This window comes from Crocodylus porosus, unplaced genomic scaffold (genome assembly GCF_001723895.1).
Source record: "Crocodylus porosus isolate Cpor-Errol unplaced genomic scaffold, CroPor_comp1, whole genome shotgun sequence".
NCBI classification, from domain to species: domain Eukaryota; kingdom Metazoa; phylum Chordata; order Crocodylia; family Crocodylidae; genus Crocodylus; species Crocodylus porosus.
In genome coordinates this window covers 31,670,986-31,695,624 of record NW_017728915.1, presented here as the reverse complement: position 1 = coordinate 31,695,624, position 24,639 = coordinate 31,670,986, and the positions used below count along the sequence as shown (strand labels likewise).

General features: G+C 39.1%; 1 protein-coding gene across 13 annotated transcripts in view; it reads right to left on the bottom strand.

Annotated features, from left to right (window-relative positions):
- Window positions 1-24,639, bottom strand: part of WWOX (WW domain containing oxidoreductase) — a 683,982-nt gene that overhangs the window by 449,336 nt on the left and 210,007 nt on the right. Inside the window, exon 8 of one of the 13 annotated variants that reach the window (XM_019535919.1) lies at window positions 1,529-1,619. The exons of the other annotated variants lie outside the window; for them this stretch is intronic. Within the exon in view, the coding sequence (XP_019391464.1) occupies window positions 1,529-1,619 (91 nt within the window). The remainder of the gene's footprint in view (window positions 1-1,528; window positions 1,620-24,639) is intronic. 13 annotated transcript variants of the gene reach the window in all.

Below are 24,639 nucleotides of genomic sequence, written 5' to 3'. Positions count from 1 at the left end.
ACTGATATACAGAGCACTCCTGTGAGATGATGGCAAATTTTATCGAGACCAGTAAGGTATACTGCCCAAGAATTCTACTCCTCATGCAACAGGCTGCATGCTTTCAAGGGCTACAGTCCAGCTGCAGACCTGTAAGTATACGACTGCAGACCTGCCTAGAAGGATCTGGACAGCTGAGGAGGATAAATGGCTAGCCCAGAGGAAATTAAAAGCTCCCAAGGGATAGACAGAGGAAGGAAGACTATGAGGCTAGAGGATGCAGCAATGAGCCAGAGCACTCTCTCAGGGTCTGGCAAAAGACAGTAAGGTCTGAGACAACTGCTTACTGTTTATGTATGTATTCGGTTTATGGGTTAGGCTGTGTCCCATGAGGCAAGTTTGCCCAGGGAACTAAAAGACTATATGGTGTAAACTGACATCCCACTACAGTCCATCTCTACATTATTTACTTAGTCTGTTGATACTTCTGTGCATTAGAAGAAAATATATTGATATCTAAACAGTGCCTACAGTATAGGTATTTATTTAAGACAGAAGAAGACATAAAGAACAGAGGTAGAAACATGGATGAATTAAAAATACTTTGAATTAAGATTTCAAAATCAATGATCATACTATGCATATAGCATATTTCATACACAAATCATGAAGTACCTGACAAAGAAAACAGGCACTATTTTCGTTATTTTACAGATGGGTAAACCAAGACACTGAGACCTCAATTGATTGTCTCAGAGTCACCCAACAGGCCAAGTCTTCCGAGTCCAGTCCACTGCTCAATCACCTTTCTATTTCAAATAAAATGTTCTCACTCATAAGCCAGAACAAGGTACAAATGATAACAGATTTGCAGCATAGGTGGATAATTGTATAGACAGTAGAAGGGAAAAGATTTCACTTTGAATATATATTGTGTACATCTAACAGACCCATTTTGTTTAAATGTATCCTTTAAAAATATCCTGGGCTTCCATCTATTGGCCTGCATAGTGGGCATTTAAAGAAGCTTTCACTTCCTAAATATGTAACGAGTGATCTTCATCACTGAACTCTCAGAACTTCCTTTGTGTGATCTTAATGAAAATGTTTTAGGATCTAATCTTGCTGCATGGAAGGTGCTTCCTGTAAGGCTGCTGAACACCTTTATGTCCTGCTGATGCTGATAGGACATTTCAGCATCTTGCAGCATTGGGCCTTAATGAGAAGAAGTGTGGGTGGTGAGTTGTTTTTGATAAGTAGTAATAGGATGAGCAAAAAGTAATATACCAGCAGTTGATATATTACTTGACATGTCAATTGTTGGAGAGTTGCTGTATTGAATTTGTACCTACAGCAAACACAATACATAAGATTCTAATATACTGCAATGTTTGCTACATATTTTCAGGCTGATTGTATTGACTTTGTAAACAAGGATTATATAAAAAAATAAAGACTCTTGTACCATGTAATATTTACAAAGTGAATAAATCTATCTTAGGTGGAAATAAAAAAAACACAATGTCAGAAAAGGAGGAAACAAACTGACCATTTTCAAATGAGATCAGCTGCCTGTGGATCTCAGTCACCCAAGAGAATCTCTGCCAGTCTCCAGTGTAACTATGACTGTTTTCTAGATACTGAGAAAAGACAGAGTTTCAAAAGCCTGTGTGGGCAATCCCACCACTGATGGTTTTAAAAAAATGAAATCAAGTAATACTAGCCACAATGTCATTACTATAAAGCTGTCAGTTCTCCATAAACTACTGCTTCTTTCCTTTTCTCCAACAGTCCTTTCCTGTTCTCACTGCATTGAGAGGACCTACCATTTCTTTGCTCCCTCCTAAAAATGCACAAGCATGTCTACACTGTGCAGCCTGCACAGACGTACCCAAGCCAGCTTTAAGCTACAGTGCTTAGGTGTTGCTAACAGGCCTGTAGCTATTGCAGCCCAGGCTAAAGCAACCCAGTGAATACAGAGACAGAAAGCCTTTGCTGAGTTCTGTGCTAGGATACCTATGCTGTTAATGGTAACTGACTTTAGACCTACTCTTGGATATGAATTTAGGCATACCCTAAGTTTATAGAGGAAAAGGGAGGGAGTCGTTTGTTTTTAAATGATGAAATTACATAAGCAGAACCTCCCACTGGAAAATCAGGATCTCAATAGGCATGTGAAATTCCCTGCTAAAAAACGGAAAACAATTAGCCTCCATTCTAGATTAACTATAAAAAAAGAGAGGTTGCAATCTTGGAACACTACATGCATATATGACAAATAAGTTGTTTTTTTCCCCCTAAGCTACAAACCATTATTAGGTCCAGATTTTGTAAACTATTTTATAAAATGTTGGTCTCATCCTGAGATTTTGTTTCAAATGTTGCAGAGAAGAAGTTTATTGCTAAGACACAAATCTATGAAAATAGACCGGGATCACTGCAAGACACTACACTATCTTCAGTGGGTACTATCCAACTATAAAATATTATATATATTCCAATTAATTTATCTATAAATGTATGCCACTGTTTGAGTAAAAAAAAGATCTTTTAAAATAAGAATTAGGCCTGAGGTGGCTTTTTGTTTTTACCATTATCTGGAAATGTTGTAATTTTTTGTTTTTCAGGAAAATCTTAGTCATGTCTGCAGAGTTTAGAAATCCAGATTGTGTATACTGAGATTAAATCTGGTGTTTCTAAATGTACTCGTCCGTGGGTTCAACTTATTTTCCTAATTAAAACAGATGTGAACGGCGGCATCCTACAAATATGACAAACAATAAAGTATATAAAGAGGCATGTTTTAGTAGTAAGCAAGCCATTTGTCATAAGCAGAGTGCTGTATTTAATATTCAGATCAAGGCATCTCTGTCTCATCCCAGCAAACCCTTTTGACAAAAGCCATCCAATGTCTGCCAGCAGTATCGAGTCCAGCTGAGGACAAATTTCAAGATGAACCTGAAATCAATTTGCCATCAAATTTTCATGCTTCTCCCAGACTATCTGTGGCATTTTAATTACAAGCACCCTAGGCAGGGGGTACTACAGATATTGACACTTAGCTCCTACAATAAACTTTATTGGCAACCTCTGTCTGAATGCAGCACTCAACTAGAATAACAAGAAATATACGAGGTTATGTAGGCAGTAAGGTAGCACAATCACTTCAGAGTCCTTTTCGTTCCCACTGGTGGACACCTCTACTATAGAAACTTTTTTTAGGCTTAAAATAAATAGCTCTTCAAAAAAGCATTCACCTCTGAAATAACCCTTTTCAAGCCCTCACGTGCTTTTACAATGCACGATGTGCTTCGTTTCCTCTTTTTCTAGTTTAGTTTGGTATGGATCTTGTATAACAGTTAAACAACTCTTAAGCACTTCTTCAAAGCACCAGAGCTATGTGGTTTAAATGTAGGAAAACTAGTTGGATAGTCTGACAGAGTACAAAAGGCATTACAGAGCCAGTAAATGTCTGTACACCGATTGCATCCACTGTCATTTCTACTTGTTTAGGCTCTTCCTACACACAGCTTGTAAAGTTTAGCAATTAAGGACTTAAAATGAAGTAAAGCTCAATGACGTGCAAAATCTGCAGAATAAGATTTGGTGCTTTCTAGGTAGAGAGATACAGGGACAATATGTGTATTTCTATTGTCATCTTACTGAATACATTGAGGGCAAGGTTGCTTGAGAGCCAATTTTCCACACTGTGAAATGCTTAAGAGAATGAAAGATTTATAAAAGAGACATTTAGAGAGGTTACCATGCCAAGAGGAGGATGGCTTGCAGTACACAGTGTAGGAGATACCGCGGGCAGAAGACAAAGGAGCCAAGGTCAATGAGGAGAGACGACAAATTTGGAATTAAAATGGTCAAAAGCAACCTCTGGTTTCCCTGAGAGGTTCAATATGACAAAAGCATAAATGTGGAGGAGGAAAAAAAAAAAAAAGAAATATCAGGGTATAACACACTGTACTCTGAGTGAGTGTAGAGAGATGGGAAAGACTGTGGTAGTATTAGAGGACTCCGTGCTTTAGAACAGGGGTTTTCAACCTTTTTTAATAAGGGTACCCCCAGGGGGTTTGGCGAGCGGCCGGACACGGAGTCAGTGGGGGAGGATGGGACGTGGTGAGCGACCAGACATGGAGCAGGAGTATGGCAAGCCGCAGCAGCACAGCGTCTGTGCAGCCCTGCTCTCACCCCATCCCAGCCCTGCCCCCATGAAGCAGCGGCGCGGGGTGATGGTGCTCCATCCCCACCCACGCTTGTGTACCCACTGGGACCTTTCAAAGTACCCCCAGGGGTACACATACCCCCAGTTGACAACCCCCTCTTCAAAACAGTTGGACACCTGATTCAGATGTGATTTGCTATTTCCCAAGCTGTGTGGAAAGAAAAGCAGAAAAAGCTTTGAGAAGACACAAACGTACCAGTAATATTGGTTCACACTGGAATCAGAACAGATGCCATGGGTACTTGACGACTGAAGCTTTCAAATGTAGACATTTTACATTTAGAAATGAGCTAAAGAATAGAAACTTCAAGGACAGGATTTTGTTTGCACACGGAGAACACAGAACAGACAGCAGCATGCCTGGTTTAGTGATTCATGGTCAACATCTGAAAACCACAAGGCAGTTTATGACCTACTGACTTGCATTATATTACTGAATATAAGTTAGTTCTTTCCCAACAAGTATTAAAATAAAGTAGGCTTCATTGCTGAGGTTACCTTCAATATCATAATTCACTCCCTTCCCCATTGCTAAGTGCATATATATATGCTGAGAAATAAACTCCAAACAACATTCTACACAAGATAATTGATGACAACTTAATCTCGCATTCTGTAGTTAAAAGGTAGCTTCTCAATTGGACATTCTTCACATATTCATTTTTTTCATATCTCAAACGTTCTAGAAACATTGTGGTTGACAGCAAGAAACATTTCTAGTGAAAGTAACTGCAAATCCTTCTAACTTAACTGCCACATGGAAAATACAAGTCTACAGAGTGAGAATAATTGTAATTCATTGGTGAGAGTGGAGAACTATAGCTCAAAACTTGCAGGCTTTCTTCCTTTTTCTGTCAAAGACTTGTTGATATGGGCAAGTCATTTAAACTCTTTACAGCTTGACATGCTGAACTGTAAAATGGGTATAACACTGAACAAAAGAATGATTGAGAGTTTTACATAAATATTTCTAAGGCACTGTAAGAGTCTCATATAAAAAGTACCACAAAAATACAAATGAACATTTATTAAAATTATTATTGAGAAAGCATGCATGTTTGTGTTACGCATAAGATATTATGTATTTCATTTATACCAATATCAAATTATTTGTTGCTAGTATTAATACTAACACCCAGGAAACAAAATTTCCCAAAGTTTTAAAAGATTTCAGTCACTATATTACCCATACTCAATTAGAACTAACGTTTGTTTTGAATTTCCTTTCATCTTGCTGTACTGAAATATGCAACTTCAAAAATGAGTGGAAAGATGAAAAAGTAATTTATTGTGCATTGTACTGTTAGGCACATGCATATTGCCTGTTAATCTTCATATGACTATGTTTAGCAAATTTGACAACGCTATGGTTTCCTAGTAATGCAAAAGAAAACCTGTATCTGTTCCCTTCCAGATAGGATTCCTCCTTAAGAGTAATCACAGTCTTCGGACTTCTATTTCAGGGGCATGCTGACAGCATCTAAGTTTGTGAATGACAGTCAAACCACATTGCCCCCTGGTGGCTATTAAAATCAGTGAAATGAAAAACCCTAAAGTTTTCTGAATGTATCATATGTTTTAATTTATCTTAAAACTACATGTCTTAGGTCTATTTCTAAACAAATCATGTGTTGCATATCAAATACACACATGCACATATGCGCGTGCGCACACACACTTGGGGCATAACCTAGAGAGACATTTAAGTACGCATATTTACGTGTGTGTGCGTGCATGCATGTGTGCGCGCAAGTACATGTACCTATTTCTATATACATACAATCCCAATTTAGATTTTATTACTCCGCGTATGAAAGCAAGTCATATGGAGGTCATTTTTTATTCCACTCCCGGCAGTTCATATAAAGGCTGAAACATTTGTATCCTTCTAGATAACCTGATAATAAACATATGTACAAAAATCCAGGTTAGCTACTAACTCTCTCCAGATAAATTGTGTGTAACAAACAATTAAGACATGTTTTCCTTTAATTGCAAGAAAGGCTTCACTTTCTGAACGCTGTTTTGCAATGGCATTCAGACAACCTAAAACGCAGAACAAAATGTGTTGGTGTTTGCAGACACCAAGCATTTTTCAGCTAATGACACATTGGCACAAGCAGGTCTAAAGCTTTGAAACTATACACTGAGGACTAAAGCCTTCCATCAGATTTGTGGTCTGGATCTCAGATAGCAGCTTAAATGAAGCATTACCTTGGCTCTCAAAGCATAAACAAAGATTCTCAGGTTAATTTAAACCAGTCCCTGGACCTATTCCACCTAAATGACTGGATTAATATATTTAAAATGCAGATACAGTTTGGTCAACATGCACATGTGATTGCGCTTGTTTTTATCACTGTGTACCAGCAATTTGGAATCTAACTTCTAATTTGGATACTGCTGAAATGGTCACTTTCAGCAACAAAGTTATTTGGTTTTAGTTTTTAGCCAGGATCACTCACTTGTACAGCTGCCTTTTGGGTTTTGAAGAAAATGAACAAGTAGTACCACTGCAAATATTATCAGTCCGAATAATACGTAGCTTAAACCACTCCCTGAAGGATAAGAAGGTTCATAAACCTAAAAAATCATTTAGGTAGTGTATGGCAGATACAAGCCTCCCATGTGTGATGATACATATAGGGAAATGTAGTTAATATTTGTGCTGGCTTTTAAGATGCAAGGTGCTAAAGTATTATATTAACATCATTAATAAACTTTCTGCAGATCGGCATGCAAACTTCAAATGAACATCTGAAAATTTAAATATACATTATCGTTCACTAGCATTCTCTTTTTTTTAAGTTTTAGACAGGTGGAATATGCAAAAGAAGCTTCTGCATTTGGTCTTCATTTTTCTGGTACACCTGATCGGAGATGCTGACCATGTTTTTGAGAAATGTAAATTGTAAAATCCACCCAGATCCGTGTTGCAGGCAACCTACATTCAGTTTTATTTCTCTTACCACAATCAGGTCTCAGATTCGTGTAATATGGATATGTGCACAAAGATGTCACTGGAAGTAAAATGTAACTCTGCATAGCTAGTTCTGTGCACCGTTGCTTAGTTGATCTATAAGGTGCAGATCTACCCTACATTCTGCTCTAAGGGAAGTCATTAGCTGCTAAAGGGTGCACTGAGTGATTCAGTACTATAAAGCCTCACTCCCTGGAGACTCAGAATACAAAGAATACAACACAACCAGTGCTTTTATTCTCGTCTTCAGGAGGAAAAGGAGAAATCTGAGATACTTTTAAAACTTATAAAATTAAAGGGTGAAAAATCATGTAAAGGCTTTGTCGTTAAAGGCTCTGCTATGAAATCAAGAAATACAGAAGTCCCAACCCCACAAAATAACTTGACAAGGATATACCATTTTCTATTCCTGCTTATCCTTCTTAAAATGTATACTTGAATACCTTGATGATTATACAGGACAGACAGCATGGCAGAGGTAATGTGCTGGGGAGATCTTTAGGTTTTTCATATCTTCACTTTTTTGAGAAGTTAGTCATGTAACCTCTTGCCAATGCATTCTTACTTGTTTTGCATTCAACATATATTAAAATTAATTTTGCATGCAAGCCTATGCATTTTCACTGTTACCAGAAGAAGTTAATTACTGGATGAATAGCAAGTCTGAAATCTAACCCATTAGGACAGAACCTATCTATCTTTTTGCCTGAAGAAACTATTATGAAGCCTCATCTTTCTGTTAGCAGACTAAAAATTGTAATTAGGATTTTATTTGGGATAAAACTTAGGCAAGCTTTCATCGTGTTGCAAGTGCAGAAAGTGAGGGAAATACAGCAAATATGGATTTATTCCTAAATACAATATCAGTTTGATTATTCTAGGAGTAGATTCTGCAGTATGCCTTAAGCATAAGAAACCAGCCACTGCAGACAGTTTCCCTTCTCAACTCTATTCTACTCTACTCTCAATTCTTCTTCATTTATCAAAGAAGTCAATGAGCTGTTTAAAAAGCTGTATATATCTATAATCTGCTCTGTGGTCAGTTTTGGAACCTTAATTCCTCCCAAGAAAGATCATTTTTTCTTTTCCTTTCATGTATGCACAAATCCCATTGATTTCATTAAGTCTAAGTGCCACAAATGTCCCAGTGTAACCACTACCAAATATAAACAAGAAAAGACTGAAAAAAAAATTCAACAATTTATGAAATCCCAGCAGTTCATTTGACTAATTTTCAAGTGAGTTTAGTTTTCTCTGGGCAAAGAGGTATGCACAGGCTATACTGGAGGAGGATGGGGGGGAAATGCCATTTCGCCATTTTAATTTCACATTTCCAAGATAAAATTTTGGAGTTGGTGTCTTCTTTTCAAAAGTCAGACCTTTCAATGGATTAATACTATATAGTTAAAAAAATGTTCCTTTTTTAATGTACTAATGAATACTTCTATTAATATATAGTTACTCCCTTCTTGGTAGAAACAACCAGATCAGCTTCAGTACACATACTCCCTTCTAAGAAAGTAAAACAGTTTATACTTTTTTGGAAAGGAGTAAGTTTACAAGTAAATCTAGCTTTCCAGAAATCAGTGCCAACATAGTGCAGATCAAGAAATACGCTATTCAACAATAAAACCAAAGGGCTGTCACACTGTACCAACATCAAGACTTAAATTTAGATCCTCAAGAAGTGAGGAACTAAATGACTAATGTCTAAGTCCATTAAGCTACTATCAAAACCCAAGAGACAACGGATTTCAAATAAAAGAACAAAAAAAGAGACGTGGAAAGATGATTTAAAAACATACGAGTAAAAGGAAAGGACTCCACTACTCTACTAACATGTTTTTTGAAGCAACACAAAAGCTGGGTTTGTTTGTTTTTTAATTAAAAAGTAAAGCTGCTCCATCATTAGGATTCTTACCATCCTCAAGGTACTGCTTCCCTCATGCATTATCTTCTGACATAAATTAAAATCCCTTGTACAGCTCCCCAGCCAGTTAGGAGCCACCATTAATTTAACATCCTCCAATAGAAGAAGAAAATTAGGACTACCATGTAATCATTAGAGAGAATTTGTAAATTAAAATGGACATACTTGCCGACACAGAGAAATTTTGCCTTTTCTGTCTATTTTTCTTATTTAGGAAAGGAATGTCCGCTGACTCTTATGCTTGGGTTGAACCCCTTTCCATGTGAACTATTTAGAGCCACCTGGAACAGGGGGATCCCAGCCCTTTGTTTCATTTCCAAGGAAAATATTATTAATATCAGTCAAACGATCAAAAGGAACTAGCTGCAAGCAACATACAAAGCAACCTATCAGATGAGAGAGTTGCTTTGTTAGTCACATGTTCCCATGGAGTCAGAGGCAAGTCAGATCAGTGGAGTTACAAAAGCAACGAATGGACCAGCATAATAAAATTCCTACAGAGTAGGTAGCAGTTGGAAGTGAGAGGATAAAACATGTCATGTTCATAGGAAATTAATTCAGTGCATGTAGACAAGCATGACATGAAGAACTTTGCTGCTGAAGACAATTCCAACTGAAATGGGCACCTCCAAAGCCCCTAGTGAATGTAGGCATGCTTGGCTAGGTAACAGCTTTACCAATCTTTTCTATAGAGGCAGACTCCTGCTCCGCTCAAGAAGTGGCAACCGACCTGCTGGAGCATTCATGAGTGTCTGACTTCGTAGGATTGTATGATTTCACTTTGTCACATTTGAAAAAGCAGCTCCTGAACCAGGTAGAAGTGATGTCTTCCCTTTACCTGGTGTCATACGAAAAGGTGCTGAAGTCTTCTTCGGTGCTGTTAAATGTACATCCATCAGACCAGCAGAACATCCAGATCACAGAACCATGGAAAAGGATGGCTGAAAGGGAGGTTATCTAATTCAACCCCTGCTTAAAGCAGGACCATCCCCAACTGTATCATCATCCAAACCAAGGATTTGTCTGGCTGGGTCTTTAAAACCTCCACGGATGGAGATTCCACAACTTCTCTGAGTAACCTGTTCAATGTTTTACTACCCTTCTAGTGAGAAAATCCTTCCTAATATCTAATCTAAACTTCCCTTGCTGCAACTTGAGACCACTGCTCCTTGTTCTGTCATCTGCCACCACTGACAAGAGTCCAATTCCATCCTCTTTCAAACCCTCTTTCTGGTAGTTGAGGGCTGCTATAAAATCCCCTCTCAGTCTTCTCTTCTCCAGACTAAATAAGCCCAGTTCCCTTAGCGTGTCCTCATACATCATGCGTCCCAGCCCCTTCACCATTTTCACGGCCTTCTGCTGGACTCTCTCCAATTTGTCCATATCCTTTCTGCAGTCAGGAGCCCAAAAGTGAACATAGTATTCCAGAGGTGTCTTCACCAATGCTGAATAAAGGGGAATAATCACTTCCCTTAACCTGCTGGCAACACACCTACCAATGCAGCCCAGTATGTCATTAGCCTTCTTCGCAATAAGGGCACACTGTTGGCTCATATTCAGCTTATTGCCCCCAGGTCCTATTCTGCTGAGCTGCTGCCCAGCCAGTCAGCCCCCAGCCTGTACCAGCAGATGGGATTACTTTGTCCTAAGTGTAGGATTTTGCACTTCTCCTTGTTGAAGCTCAGGAGATTCCTTTTGGCTTAATCCTCCAATTTGTCTAAGTCACTCTGAATCCTATCCCTACCCCTTCAGTGCATCTATTACTCCCCCCCAGTTTGATGTCATCTGTAAACCTGCTGCGGGTGCACTCCATGCCATTTTCCAGGTCACTGAAGAAGACAAGAGAATGAAACCAGCCCCAGGACCGACCCCAGGGCACTCCACTTGATATAAGCTGCCAACTAGACATTGAACCATTTCTTACTACTCTCTGAGCCCAATGCTCCAGTTTTCTATCAACCTTACAGTCCATTCATCCAGCTCACACTTTCTTAGCTTGCCTGCAAGAACATTGTGGAAGACCCTATCAAAAACCTTGCTAAAATTAAGGTATACCATATCCACAGAGCCAGTCATCTCATCATAGAAAGCAATCAGGTTGGTCGGGCATGACTTGCCCTTGGCGAATGCATGCTGACTGTTCCTAATTTCAGCCTTCTTCTCCAAGTGCTTAGAAACAGATTCCTTGAGGATCTGCTGCATGATTTTTCCAGGGACTGAGGTGAGGTAGACTGGTCTGTAGTTCCCTGGATGCTCCTTCTTTGTTTTCCTAAAGATGAGCATTATTTTTGCCCTTTTCCAATCATCCCGGACCTCTCCCAGCCACCATTAGTTTTCAAAGATGATGGCCAGAAGCTTAGAAATCACACTGGCTGACTTGTACATGTCCAGATTATCTAAATAGCCCCAAACCTGTTCTTTCACTACTGCTGGCTGCCCCCCTCCTCTCCAAACTGTGCTGCCAGGTGCAGTAGTCTGGGAGCTGACCTTGCCTGTGAAGGCTGAGGTGAAAAAGGCATTGGGCACTTCAGCCTTTTCTGCATCCTCTGTCACTAGGTTGCCTCCCCCATTTAGAAAGGGACCCACACTTTCCCTGATCTTCCTTCTGTTGCTGATATACTTGTAGAAACCCTTCTTGTTACCCTTCCCATCCCTTGCTGGTTCCAACTCCAATTGTGTTTTGGCCTTCCTGATTTCATCCCTGCATGCCTAAGCAATAATCTTACACTCCTCCCTAGTGATTTGTATATATGAATTTGTATCTTTTCCTTTACATGATTGGGATAAAGGAAAAGAACAGGATCAGGCTGTGTTGGACTACAGGAAAAATGATGTTTATCCTTTGGATAAATCAAGCTTCAAATGTCATTTTAACCCGAGGGAGATTATGGTAATTAGTAATATCACTTACTTGCATGAAACAAGCAACAGTGGCTTGAAGGGGCAGTGAGTATGTTCTACAAAGGAGATATTGAGGTGTTATCATCATCATCCTGGAGTGGGTAAAACCCAGACTTACCTAAATATGGATCCCATTTGAGGCAAGGTAAGTATTAGGGTCAAAATACCCCAACTTTCACACTGCATCTGACTGATTACTCAAGTTATTAGGTTATATTCTTGGATCTTTTGTCCGTACAAGGTTCCTGAGCGAGAAAACTGTCTCTCATTCTGTGTGTATACACACACGTACGTGTGTGTGAATGACGGATGACAAAAAACAAACATCAGCGGTCCTTTTGCTGGGAAGACCAGCGCCAAGGAGCAAGGTCATTTGAACGGAACAGGTGTCAACAGTTCAGTCCTGATAAAGGCGGCCAAGAAAGGCCAACACTTCATAAAAGGAATCAAGATCAGCAGGCTCAAAACCTGCAGAAAGGTCAGAGTCTCTGGGTGGAGTACAGGCTCTGAAACAGAAGCCGAAAAGAAGTTGTTGAAGATTTTGGTAAGAAATGTTTCGGCTAATATTCATTTGCATGGATACAGGATGAAGGAAAAAGATAGCAGGAAGCTGCAGTCATAAACACCATTGTCTCTTCAATTTATAGATGACACAGGCAGGGGAGCAGGGCGGTAGTTGGTGGAAGCAGGTGTCAATTGGGCATATGCCTATAAGAAAGCGATGTCCAGTAAACAATAATATTTTCAAAAGCACGAGATCCAACACGATAGTTGGAAGACATGCCTTAGTCTCAAATGCTTGTTTGATGTATCTTCATCCTTAGAGGACAGTATGCAGGAACTAAAACTCTAATGACCCATGATGTAGATTAGACACGTGAGAGACTGAATACAATGCAGGATTTTCTCTCAAAAAGGAGAGGTGAGATTGGCCGTTTCTGTCACAACTTAAGATCAGGGTTGAAGACATGGAGAATACTTAATTCATTCTTAAAGACTGTGCGATTGTCTGACGACAGACATCAAAACCTATATGTCAAAAACAATGAGCTGTTTGTTTTTAAGTGCCTTGAAAAGCTGAAGTTTGGTGCCACTCCTGGAACAGAAAAGTCAGATGATTTTTTGCTCCCTTAAACACCAAACTGTGGTCATTAGATTCCTCTATGAGCTACGTTAATTTGTTATTTGCATGGAGACAACATAGTAGAGAAACATTTTCCACATTAGTGCTACAGACGTCTTTCATGCCCAAGAGCTATGAGAAATAAATCTTCAGTTTCCCAGAAAGATACAAGGTTATGCGTAACTAGAATTCCAGGGGACAGATCTTTTCAATACAGTGGTAGTCCAAACCAACAAGCAAGCACAATTGGAGACCAAACACTACATTTTCACTGCTACGCTCAGGACGTGTAGATTAGTTTGGGCCAAATTGTGTGAGTAAAAGTAATAATGAACAATAAAATTTAAGCTCCAGAAGACATCTTAAGCATAGGAGAGTTAAGCCTAGAGCAGTGTTTTTCAACCTTTTTAGACTCGAGGCCCTCTCATTAGGCTCAAGACACCACCTCAGAAAACACCAGCTCCTAGTTTTCAGGTGTTTGAGTACAGAAAAATAACGGAGCATTTCTTCTATTGCAAAGAACTCAGAAAGACGGCAACACGTCTGAATGTTTTTGACACCATGGATTTCTATTTGAAATCTCTGGGTTTATCTTGGGAATCATGTCGGACTACTCTGTGCATCACTTCACGGTACCCCAAGGTGTCACAACAGCAGCCTGGTTGAGTATCACTGGTTCAGGGCCTTGTAAGAGTAGGCATGAATGACTTGTGTTTTACCTTCAGACCTCTTAAAATGTTCAGCCCTAAATGTAGTTTTTAAGAATTCCTTGTTATAATGTTATACTTTTATCATTATACCATAGGCCTCTCTTATGTGACATTTTAAACACATAGTGCCACGAGGTTCTTTTAGCTTCATGTATATTAGAGAAGAGAAGAAAGGGTAACTAATACCGAATTATGAGTAAAATCCTGGCTCAGCTGAACTCAGAAGCAAGATTCCTGTTTACATCAAGAAGGGCAGGATTTTGCCTATTTGCAGAGCATGATCAAACAGCAGGAGTTGGGACTGCAGTGCTCACTATGCCTGAGACCACTGGAGGGAAGCTAGGGGCTTGCCAGAGTATAGTCTAGTAAGTACATTTTGGCTCCAAATAATCTGTGCTTACTACAGAGAGATTAAGACAGTTCTCATGTTTTCTTACATGGAATAAATCTCTGTTTTGTCTTCTTTCAGAAGGTTTTCCCTTTGAGGTTAATTTACAGTAACTTTATTGTAACGGTTAAAAGATAGTAGTGTAGTGTAATGGTGGAATATTGAGACACACAGAGTCTTCCATGTAGGATAGCCACAGTTTACACCAGTTTCTTTGTAGAACAATTCTCTTTATGTGATGATGACTTTCAGTCTGCAGACGGTGATGCAACCTCTGAAACAAGAATTATTTTTGCTGCTGCTTAAGGACTTACCTTAAGTATTAGCAATAATTGTTACGGTTATATTTTTGTTTGCTTTAATCCGCACCAGTTTATTGTTTTAGCATTTCTGTACATGTCCAAAAAAGCCCGAAATTTTTTTTAAAAAATCAATTTGAATAAGTTGACTCAGTAAAGAGCTCCCTCCAGAGTTAATTAGGTCCTTCAGTATTTTAAAGAAATTATAAATTGCCTATTTCAACAGATGTTCTCTTTAAAAAGTGGCTTATTTGCGAAACGATAGGTCTTTGTCAGAGCTTTCACTCTGGAATATAAAAATTAATACCAACAAACTATAGCCCCAAATATTACAAACCCTTTATTCGTAACAACAGGCCACTCCTCTTATCAGTTTAGTTTAAAAATTAATAAGATACCATGTATTACCTTAAAGACATTTTGATTGTTCATTAAGTCGTATTTGTTAATTTATGTACTTTTCTGTGTCAAGAACTGGTCATAGCGTGGATGCTCATACAAAGCTCTGACGTGTTCCAATTAGAACGCGTTCTAATCTAGTGTGCTACAGGATCTCGTGTATTCAGCGCCTTCACGTTTCAAAATGGCAGCAAGGGTGCTTTAACTAAAATTCATGGAAGAAGCGAAACCACGAGGAAACGTAACTGAAAAGTGGGTCAAAGAACGCCTCTTGAAAGCATGTGATCAGTTGATCAGTTACAAAACACACCACTTCCACTTTGCAGGACTTCAGTGTCGGACTACATTACAGGCAGACTTTTATTCTGAGTGGAACAAACAAAGCAAAACCAAATAAAACCTGAAAGGTAACCTCTGACCATGATGTCAACTTTCCCTAACCTCTTCCTCCCCTTGGTTTCCAAACAAAACTGTTCAGCAGATTAGGTTTAAACAGAGATGACCCAAACATAGATGCATTTTTTATATCCAGATCTCAGGTTCCTGTAAGTATTTGCTTTAAGTAAAAACCCCAGAACAAAAATGTGTCTGTGCAACAAATAGCTGTTGGAAATTACCTCACTAACTTGGGTCTTTGTCTGGGTACTAACTCATATTTTAACAGTCAGGCAGTAAAAATATATCTGAGACAGAATAGACACAATAAAATGTTCACCCTATCAGAATTAGTTTGTGAAACCTGGGACCCAATTTACATAGCAATGTTAAGGATACATAATTTAGGTCAAATTTAGCCTCTCCATTAAAAAAAAAAAAACAATGGCAAAACTGTTCATGCTTTCAATGGAGCCAGAACTTCACCTTTTATGTATGTTGGCATGTCACTGCTTTATTTTATTTCATTAAACTTAAGGAACAGGTTTTTCTTTTTTTCTTCTTGTAACAGCACTTCATTCACTTTCTACCTAGTTGGCACTCATCCTTAAAGTATATTAAGTTGGTACTGCCTTTTTCATTTTCAAATTCATGGTTGCTTGGTGGTCTTAATTTTCTCATAGTATTCAACGATGACAGATTAATAGGTGGTTCCCTTCAACTATGTGGGCAGATCTTTAATGGATCTCATTAGTTTATATTAGCAGATAGTGTACAGAGACGTGGAAGCTATTCCTAGAGGACAGTCCACAGCACCAACATCTGTACTTTCAGACAAAAAATAAAAAATAAAATCCTCACCGCTGCGATTCAGTAAATCCTGTCTAAATCAATTTCTAAGAAGAAGAAACAAAGTAAATTATTTAGCTAACATAAATATTAAAGAAAATTGCAAAACATATTTTGGTGTAACAATGTTGTTGCTACAAAATCATCTCGTTATAGCTTCTGGCAAAATACAGTTGTCCTTAATATCAGTGAAAGGGAACCTTCTGAGATTTACCAAACATCCCTTCCATGCCTGCTTGCTGTCTACAACATTTAGGAGTATGCCAGCCTGTTAGTCAACTCAGCAGAGAATTCGGCGGGATCTCCTATCATAATAAGCCCTCAGCTAGGAATGGATTATGGGGAAAAAAAATTATCACAGCATCAAATCCAAGTCAAGTCTGGCACTCGGCCAAAAAAAACCCTGGACATTTATATTAACACGGCATACATAAAAGGATTTAATTTTACACAAAAACATTTTTATTTAACTTTATAGTGGACTTTTTTTTTTTTTAAGCAGCTGCTTAGGTTTCTAGGTAACCCTGAAGTTTAATAAACCTGTACAATGATAATTAAACACTGTAAATAATTTATCTGCTTAATCTTCCTAACTGGCCTTTTATTCCTTTGTAAGAAAGTGATCCATGCTGACATTCTGAATAAGGTTGGCAAAATAAGTGCAGTGAGGAGTGGTAGTATAAAGTGGATTTGCTCTCAATAATGTATGAAGCCACATGCTGGGTAGAGGAATCCTCACAAAAGCGGTACCACGGCAATCTGTTCCTTTCATCTGCAGCCAGCATTTAAAGCGAAGGTGCTGCTCCGAATCAAAAGCACAATCATTCATTTGTGAGCAGATGTCCTTCACGCGGCAGGCAGCACTTTTTCAAAACAGAGCTGAACAAATGCACTGCTGTGAGACAAGTTCCCCTACCCATTAAAGAAAGAACACAGTATATATTAATTTAGCAGGTTGTTGAATGTTTTAAAGTAGAATTTATGAAGAAGAAAAGGCATGCCATGAAACAAAATGGCTTTCAAACTAAATATGAAAAAGCCCCACCCATTCCTGTATTGCAAAATTCACAAGTCTGAGGCGCACAACGATATGAGAAAATAAACTTGAAATGCATTAGTCCTAGATACAGGTGTGCAATCGAAGGTAGATCATATGGATGCACTGAGTTCACCGATTTGCCTGTGGCACTTGTGGGCACCCCCGCATGAAAGCTTTTTGAGGCTAGCAGGGATTCTGTACCTCCTAGCAGGGAAAAGCTGGGAGCTGTGTCTCAGCTGTTTGTACTTCCCTCCACAAAGTTACTCCTTGGACACTTTCTTTGTTTTATAAAAGCTATGGCTTTTGGGTGTGATCCAACTCCCATTGAGATCCATGGAAAGATGCACACTGACTTCAATCTGAATTAGGTTGGGCTCTTTGTTAAGAAATCTCTGTGGCTGCTCTTTGATTTCTTCCCTGCCTAACACCACAACAGATATACTTTTGGTTTAATAAATACAAGCATGTTGTGTAAATCTGTAAAATGAAAATCAAAGCCTGCAGCTCTGCTCATAATGATCAGACACATCACATTTAAAAGGTCTTATTTTTCCATCTCTACATCAACTATTACAGTGGAGATTTAGACGTCTTAAAAGCAAAACGTTGCCAAGCCGTACATTGTTTAGTTAAGGTTTGAAAGCCTACGTAGAGGGGATGTCAGAAAAAACAATTTACTTGCAATGGAAGGAACAGAAAGAGGCAGCAGCATCCGCAACATATATTTTCTACTACAAAATGCTATCGGCATTGCAGTTGCTCCTCCCAGACACTGGGGTACTGTTGTATTTGGTCAAGAGGCAGTCTTTCTAAGCCATTTCAGCTTCCCCGCTGGACATACGCTAAGAAGGAACAGCAACTGAAGATGGCAACTGCCGATGAGAGCCCAAGATGAGGATCAAAATATTGGCCTCAGGCTCCTTAAGCCATTCAGCTATGCCCTAGATATCCTCTCACCTAGCTCTGCACCCAACCTACATATGTGCTAGTACCTAGCTGCCCAAACCCCGTGCACATTTGAGCTTCCAGGTGCTGAAGGATGTTCAGGGACCCATCATTCAACTAACTCAGCACCAGCTAGTACCCAGGTATGGAACAGCCCTCACGTCCAAGGATAGAAATCTAACCAGTTAGTCTCCAAGGTGCTCTAAAGTTATGCCTTCTGCATAACTCCTCCAAGAACACAGAACCATGAGCCACTATGGCCTCTTACAACAGAAAGGTCATTCCCTCTTTCCCTTCCTACCTTTCACTCCCTTTCTTTCCTCCTTTCCGTTCTACAACCCAACACATACTGTTACTCTTTATGAGCATAGGGAAAAATGGCACTTGGGCATTCACTATATCTTCTTTGGCAATCCCTCACGGTCAAGGATGATTGTCTTCCATGATGTCTTATCTGTGGGTCCGAAGATGGCTGATGAGGCCAACCCAGGATCAAGAGACTGTGTTGGAACTTGGGCACGTTTCCATGCAGGATGGGTGCTCTGGATTCTTGAGTTAATCCACGGCACAGCTTCTGCTGCTCCTGTTTTTCCATCGTCTGTTGTTGCTGTAAGATTACAAAGTACTGAGATCCTCACAGCAGACTCTTCCTCCGTTTGGGGTGATGCCGGGTGATACTTTCCCACAAGCTGATGTCAGTGTTGCATTTTTTTTTCAAGTTGGCCTTGAGGATGTCCTTCAAGTGCTTTCTTTGCCCTCCTCTTGAGTGCACGCCTTGACTGAGCTGGGAGAATAAAACTTGCAATGGGAGTCTGGAGTCGGACATCTCAGTGACATGGCAGCTTAGCAAAGTTGATGTTGGATGATCGCTGCCTCATTGCTCGTGGTGTTCGCTTGAGAGAGGATGCTAATATTGGTGCGTCTGTCTTCCCGCTGGATTTGAAAGATCTTCTGCAGGCAGCATTGGTGATGCTTCTCCAGTGACGTGGTGTCTCCTGTACATTGTCTGCTCCTTTGTTGCATACAGTAAGCTGTGTGGATCACAAATGTTGGATAAACCATTAGCTTGGTTTTGGATCTGATGTCGCAATCTTCAAACACCTGTTTCCTTAGGCATCCGAAGGCTGCAACTGTACATCGGAGGGAATGTCGGATTTCTTTGTGGATGCCAGCCTTCTGTGAGAGATGGCTTACAAATATACAACTATATTTACAATTACTCATATTATGCAAATTAAATAAGCCTATTAATTTTCACTATTCACATTATAAAACTTTTTCCAAAAATGAATACTTTAGCTTTCCTTCTGTGTAAACATACCACTTCTAGGACTGCAATTATTATCCGTTACATGGCAATTTAAAACTGAATATCTGTTTACATATGTATGACTACGAAACTAAGAGTCATTTGTGGATAGCAAACATATAAATGCAGCTAATAACTCTTACAGTAATGATTAATCAATTTATGAATACATTATTTAAACTAATAGTTCAGGTAGGGTATCTTAAACAAGTTACAGAATATATTGACCAATTCAAATACCAGCTATCAGATCAATAGTAAACTGTAAGTAAACTCTGGGGAATAGGTATACCTGCATAATAAACTGTGAATTTTAAAAATCCCCCTGTAGGAAATAAGCTGCCACATCAAAAATAAATTGTACTAGGCTAATACATTTGTGTTTGAGCAAAGTGTATGACCTGGACAAAAAGAAATGCAAACGATTAATGCTCCTTAAAAATTTTTCAAATTGCTACAAAGAAAGGAACCCTATTGTCTGGCTGTTACTTCGTTATGTTTCCTTTTTCAACTGGCTACTTCTTTAAAAATCCCACTTGTGCTAGAGCTACCTGTCTAAACTATATAAGTAAACATACATTTTAAAAGGTAAGGATTATTTTTTATAAAGCAAGAAGAAGCCATCTCTACAGGCAGAACCAACAAAAAAACAATGTACAGTATTTTCAAAGAGACAAATGAAACAAACAGAAAAAGAAGTATTATATGTTCCACTATCTTCTAGTTTTAGAGACCCTCTGTGTGTTACATGCGACTATTGTAGATATACGCTTTTCAGAAGGCGTGCAATTTCCAGCTTGACAGTTGAATATTATGCTTGAGGCCTCATTTCTACCGATACTTAAATCTGAAAACAACAGGATTATTCTCACGCATAAATTTCAGAACGTGCAGAATCAGTTCCTAAATTAAAAATCTGTTGTCGTGAAGCTTTATAAAGTGACGCTTGATTCAAAACCTTGACTGACTTCCCTAGAAACAGGTTTTGGTTTTTATTGCACAATTATTTGTGCTCCAGTAATAACACACACTTCCCTCCATGTTACTGTAATGTTACACACATTTTCCTCTACGTTACTTTTGCAGGATGACCCACTCCTGAAGCAAACTAGATGAATCTGACATTTCTATTCATCGGTAAATCACTGCAGGAAAGTTCCACACCTGATGCAGCGCACATTTTTATCTGAACACATAACTTTAATCCCTCAAATCAGGCTTTTAATTAAAGTTTGCTAATGCAAATTCACTAAATAAACCAAGAACCCTCCACCCACCTTGATACTAAAGGTGTGCTTTATCTCAGTTCCAAGTGATACTGCATTTTAAAAATTAATTAGTAGCTTGCAAGAACAGCCACACATTATTGAGTAAGTAACAGCATTTAAGTGAAACAGATGAAATATTGGTAAGCAATGCAGACCACAGTATAAGTATGTGAAGGGGGTCAGAGGTTAATCCCTATTGATTTTCCAAGTATGCGTACAGCACCGCTGGGAAAGGCCGGTTCTGTTGGCAATCAGCTAGCACAAATACATTATAAATCTTACTGTCCACCTTCACTGATCAGTGTCACTTACTTCCTCCACTAAAGACCATTAGGAAACTACAGCAAAACCACTGACATACAACCAAAGAAGAAAGAATCTCAAAAGATGCCTTCTCTTAAAGGGTGACTTTAGATGACATGCAATTTGTTTTTAATTGAACAGAAATGCATGGCAAAGAACAACATCCTGAGTTTTTGAAATTTTAATTTCCTATTTGTAACACCAGTCCAAAGAAACAATCCTCAGGAAAACTACTAGAAAGCAGGAAGGAAAGCACGTAAATGCAAAGATAAATCAGTCACTTTTGTGACTATCATCAAGCCATGTCAAAATTTAGCACAAATACTGTGCACTCATTATTTGGTATCTACTTACCAGAGGCTGGGGGGAGGGGGATGGGAGGTGGGCATGGACTGCAGTGGGAACTTCTTTAAATCTATGGAAATTTCCCAGATTGATTGATTATTGCTATTTATTCTTTAGCTATTATAATGGTCATATGGCTACTTTTATTCACCTGGCCACTCTTTAGTTACAAACAGTTTCATCAATGTCAGAGCATCTCGTGGAATCCATAACAGAACCCACGCCCACGTTGGCTTTTCCTGGAGACCCCCCCAGACCTGAGTGACCTTCTTCCTGTGGACCTGTCCACCCCAGCCCCTTCCCTCACCTCTGTGCCTTGAGTACGCAAAGATTGTGAAATCCGTCCCATTTATAATGCCAGATACCATTTTGTGATACCAAGAAGGTTATTTAAGAATAGCCTATGAAACAAAATGGGCTCAAGAAGATCTTACAGAAAATCTACAAAGACCCTGCAAGCTTCACAGGGAATCCAACATTTGTGCCCCTAAATGAATGTCAATATAAGCACTAGCATACCTTTGTAAGGGGCATTCAACTATCCCCACAAATAGGGCACAAAAGATGTTCTGCAGGTTGCTGAGCCGGCTTAACTCTCAAGATCAGCCACCAGAGCTCACACACGTAGTACGTTCAAGCTCAAAGACCTAGAGCCTTAAAATGCCACTTATCTTGCAAAGAAAGAGAGTGTCTTTCTGAATTACAACCTTTTATTCTTGTACATTATCTAGGACACTATGGGTACACAAGGTATCAAGTAAATTATCAATGATAGTGATACGCTATATGTGCTTTGAGGCAAGTGCCAGACTTCAGTCTTCTCCCCAATATCCTCCACTCCATCCAAGTTTTACCAAAGCCAAAAGGTGCTGCAGTGACTTTCAATGACCCTGGAGGGTGACACCAGAATTATTAAGGAAGCCTAGGGCTCTATTAATTTTTCCAGACAACTTTCACTCGGCTGACATTTTTCCCTAGACATGCCCATTGGCTACCAAGTTTGTCTTTATTCCCAGCCTCCCTTCCCCAACACAGCACAGAGCTACATGATACGAGTCTCTACAGGTTACTGGGACAGGGTGGAAACACAGGGCATTTTTACACATGCCAGAAGAGCGGAGCAGGGGAGACGCTTTAATTAAAGCGCCCAAAGCGTCTCATGTAACAGCATCCCCATGCTTCAAAACGGTCATGCAGGCACTTTATCTAAAGCTCATCAAACACGCTTTATTTAAAGTGCCCCTGTTGCCATTCTCAAGTGCAGGGACGCTGATACATGAGATACAGAGGCTGGCTGGAGCACGGTAGTTACCATGCTCCAGCGAACTCGATTAATCGAGTAATTAGAGTGTGTCAGAGCAGCCTCCTGCACTTTGTCCAGAACTGGGAATCGTGAAGGTGTTTGTAAGTGGTGCTGCTTCTCAGGGCACCTTTCCACCTGGCAGCTAGCACACGCAGCACAGCACAGTCCTGCCCACCCATGGGACAGTTCAGAGGACACGACTGACACCTCCTCTGAATTTTTACCCTGCGTCTGTTGCCCTTGTGGCTGCATCTCCACAGCCGTCTGGTGGAGAACCACTGATTATCTGGCACAATAACAGAAGCTGTATTTAAATGATTTGTATAAACTTCACATGGCAGGCACCTCTAATCCCATTAAAAACAAGCAGACAAAAATGACGAACTGTACAGATTTGGATTTTATTTTTAAAAAAACTTGCCATATTCTGCACACTGCTTTCATTTCTTGTTAAAAGGACTTCTTTGTAACTATAACGGGTCAATCTGAAGCATTTTATAACCCTGCATTCTTGTTTTATAAACTGTTTCTCTCCTCTTTGCAATTGTAAACTCAGAGAAACAGGAAGAGAAACTAAGCCCGGAGCTGAAATGGAGCCTCTGATGTCAGTAGGTACCAAGTGGTCACACAGATATGCCCCGATAGCATTTACTGCATGTTCAAAGCCTCCTGGATTGACTGTTGTAGGGGAACAGCAAAGCTGACTGTACAATTTGTACACTCATTTGTAAAGTGTTACCAAATGCAAAATATGGATACTGGAACAAAACAGAGACATACATATCATTTCTCTCATCTGTTTCAGTCATCACCTTGAGTATTGCTTGCAACAGGAGCAGGCAATACACTGTCAGACAGAAGTGATGATTTTTCAAATCAACACGGTCCGTTTAAAGCCTGTACAAGAGCCTTCAAACAAGACCCAAAGAGAAAGCAGAGGAACACACCTGTAGTGATCTTGGCTAGGAAGTGGATGTCATACCGAGTCAGTATAAACAAAGCCAACTTTGAATCCAGTTAAACTAATCTCCCCTCTCTAGCTGAGATGCTCTGAAACCAGCACTTTCACTAAGGAGTTTGCACAACTGACAATACTAGCCCAGTTCTGCTAAATATATTATTGGCTCGCTCATGCAATTCACCGCCAATTGAAAATGGGAGATTTGGCAGCACTCTTGAAGAAAAGACAACAAAAGAAATAAAACAAAAGGAAAAGAATATCTATTTTCCCCCCTACAGATCTAGAAAATACTGATCATAACTCGCATAGTACCGGCTCCTGCTGGAAAACCAGTTTCCATCCACTTTCAGTGCAGCATGTCTTTACAGAAGAAAGCAAACAAGAGCCTGGTATTTCCATTTAAAAATATCATTTAAGGGAATTTTAAACTATCTTAGAAGATGGATACATTGTGTTTGTTTTCTACATTAATGAGCTATAAAAGGAATAAAATAGGCCATAAATACAGTATTTTTCCAACAGCCTTTACTAAAAATGCTACTACTTGTGTTTATCATTTATATCCTCCTATGTAACCTCAAAATTGATTACATTTTAAACCGTACGTAACTTGCTGTGTTTTTCATTTTGAGCCATACTACAAACATTTTTATAACTCTGTTAATATATTCCATATTTTGTGTTCTTATTGATTATGAATATTTCTTTAGGGGATTTTATTGCTTTTAAAGTAACAAATGTTAGGTATTATAAAAAAAAGAAAATCCTATTGCAGCTTTTTATACTTTTCTTTCCCATGATAATTCAAATACATAAATTGTTTGCATGAATAGTTGCAGACTATCATTTTTCATGTTTTAAACTCTGAAGTAATAAAATGGAAATAGCTACTAATAGAAGATATTGTATACTTTAAGATACAGATTTTTCAGCTCAAATCTCTATTTAATCTGTTTAGCGAAATGTATCATCGTTTCAGCCTACAATTAAAAAAATTAA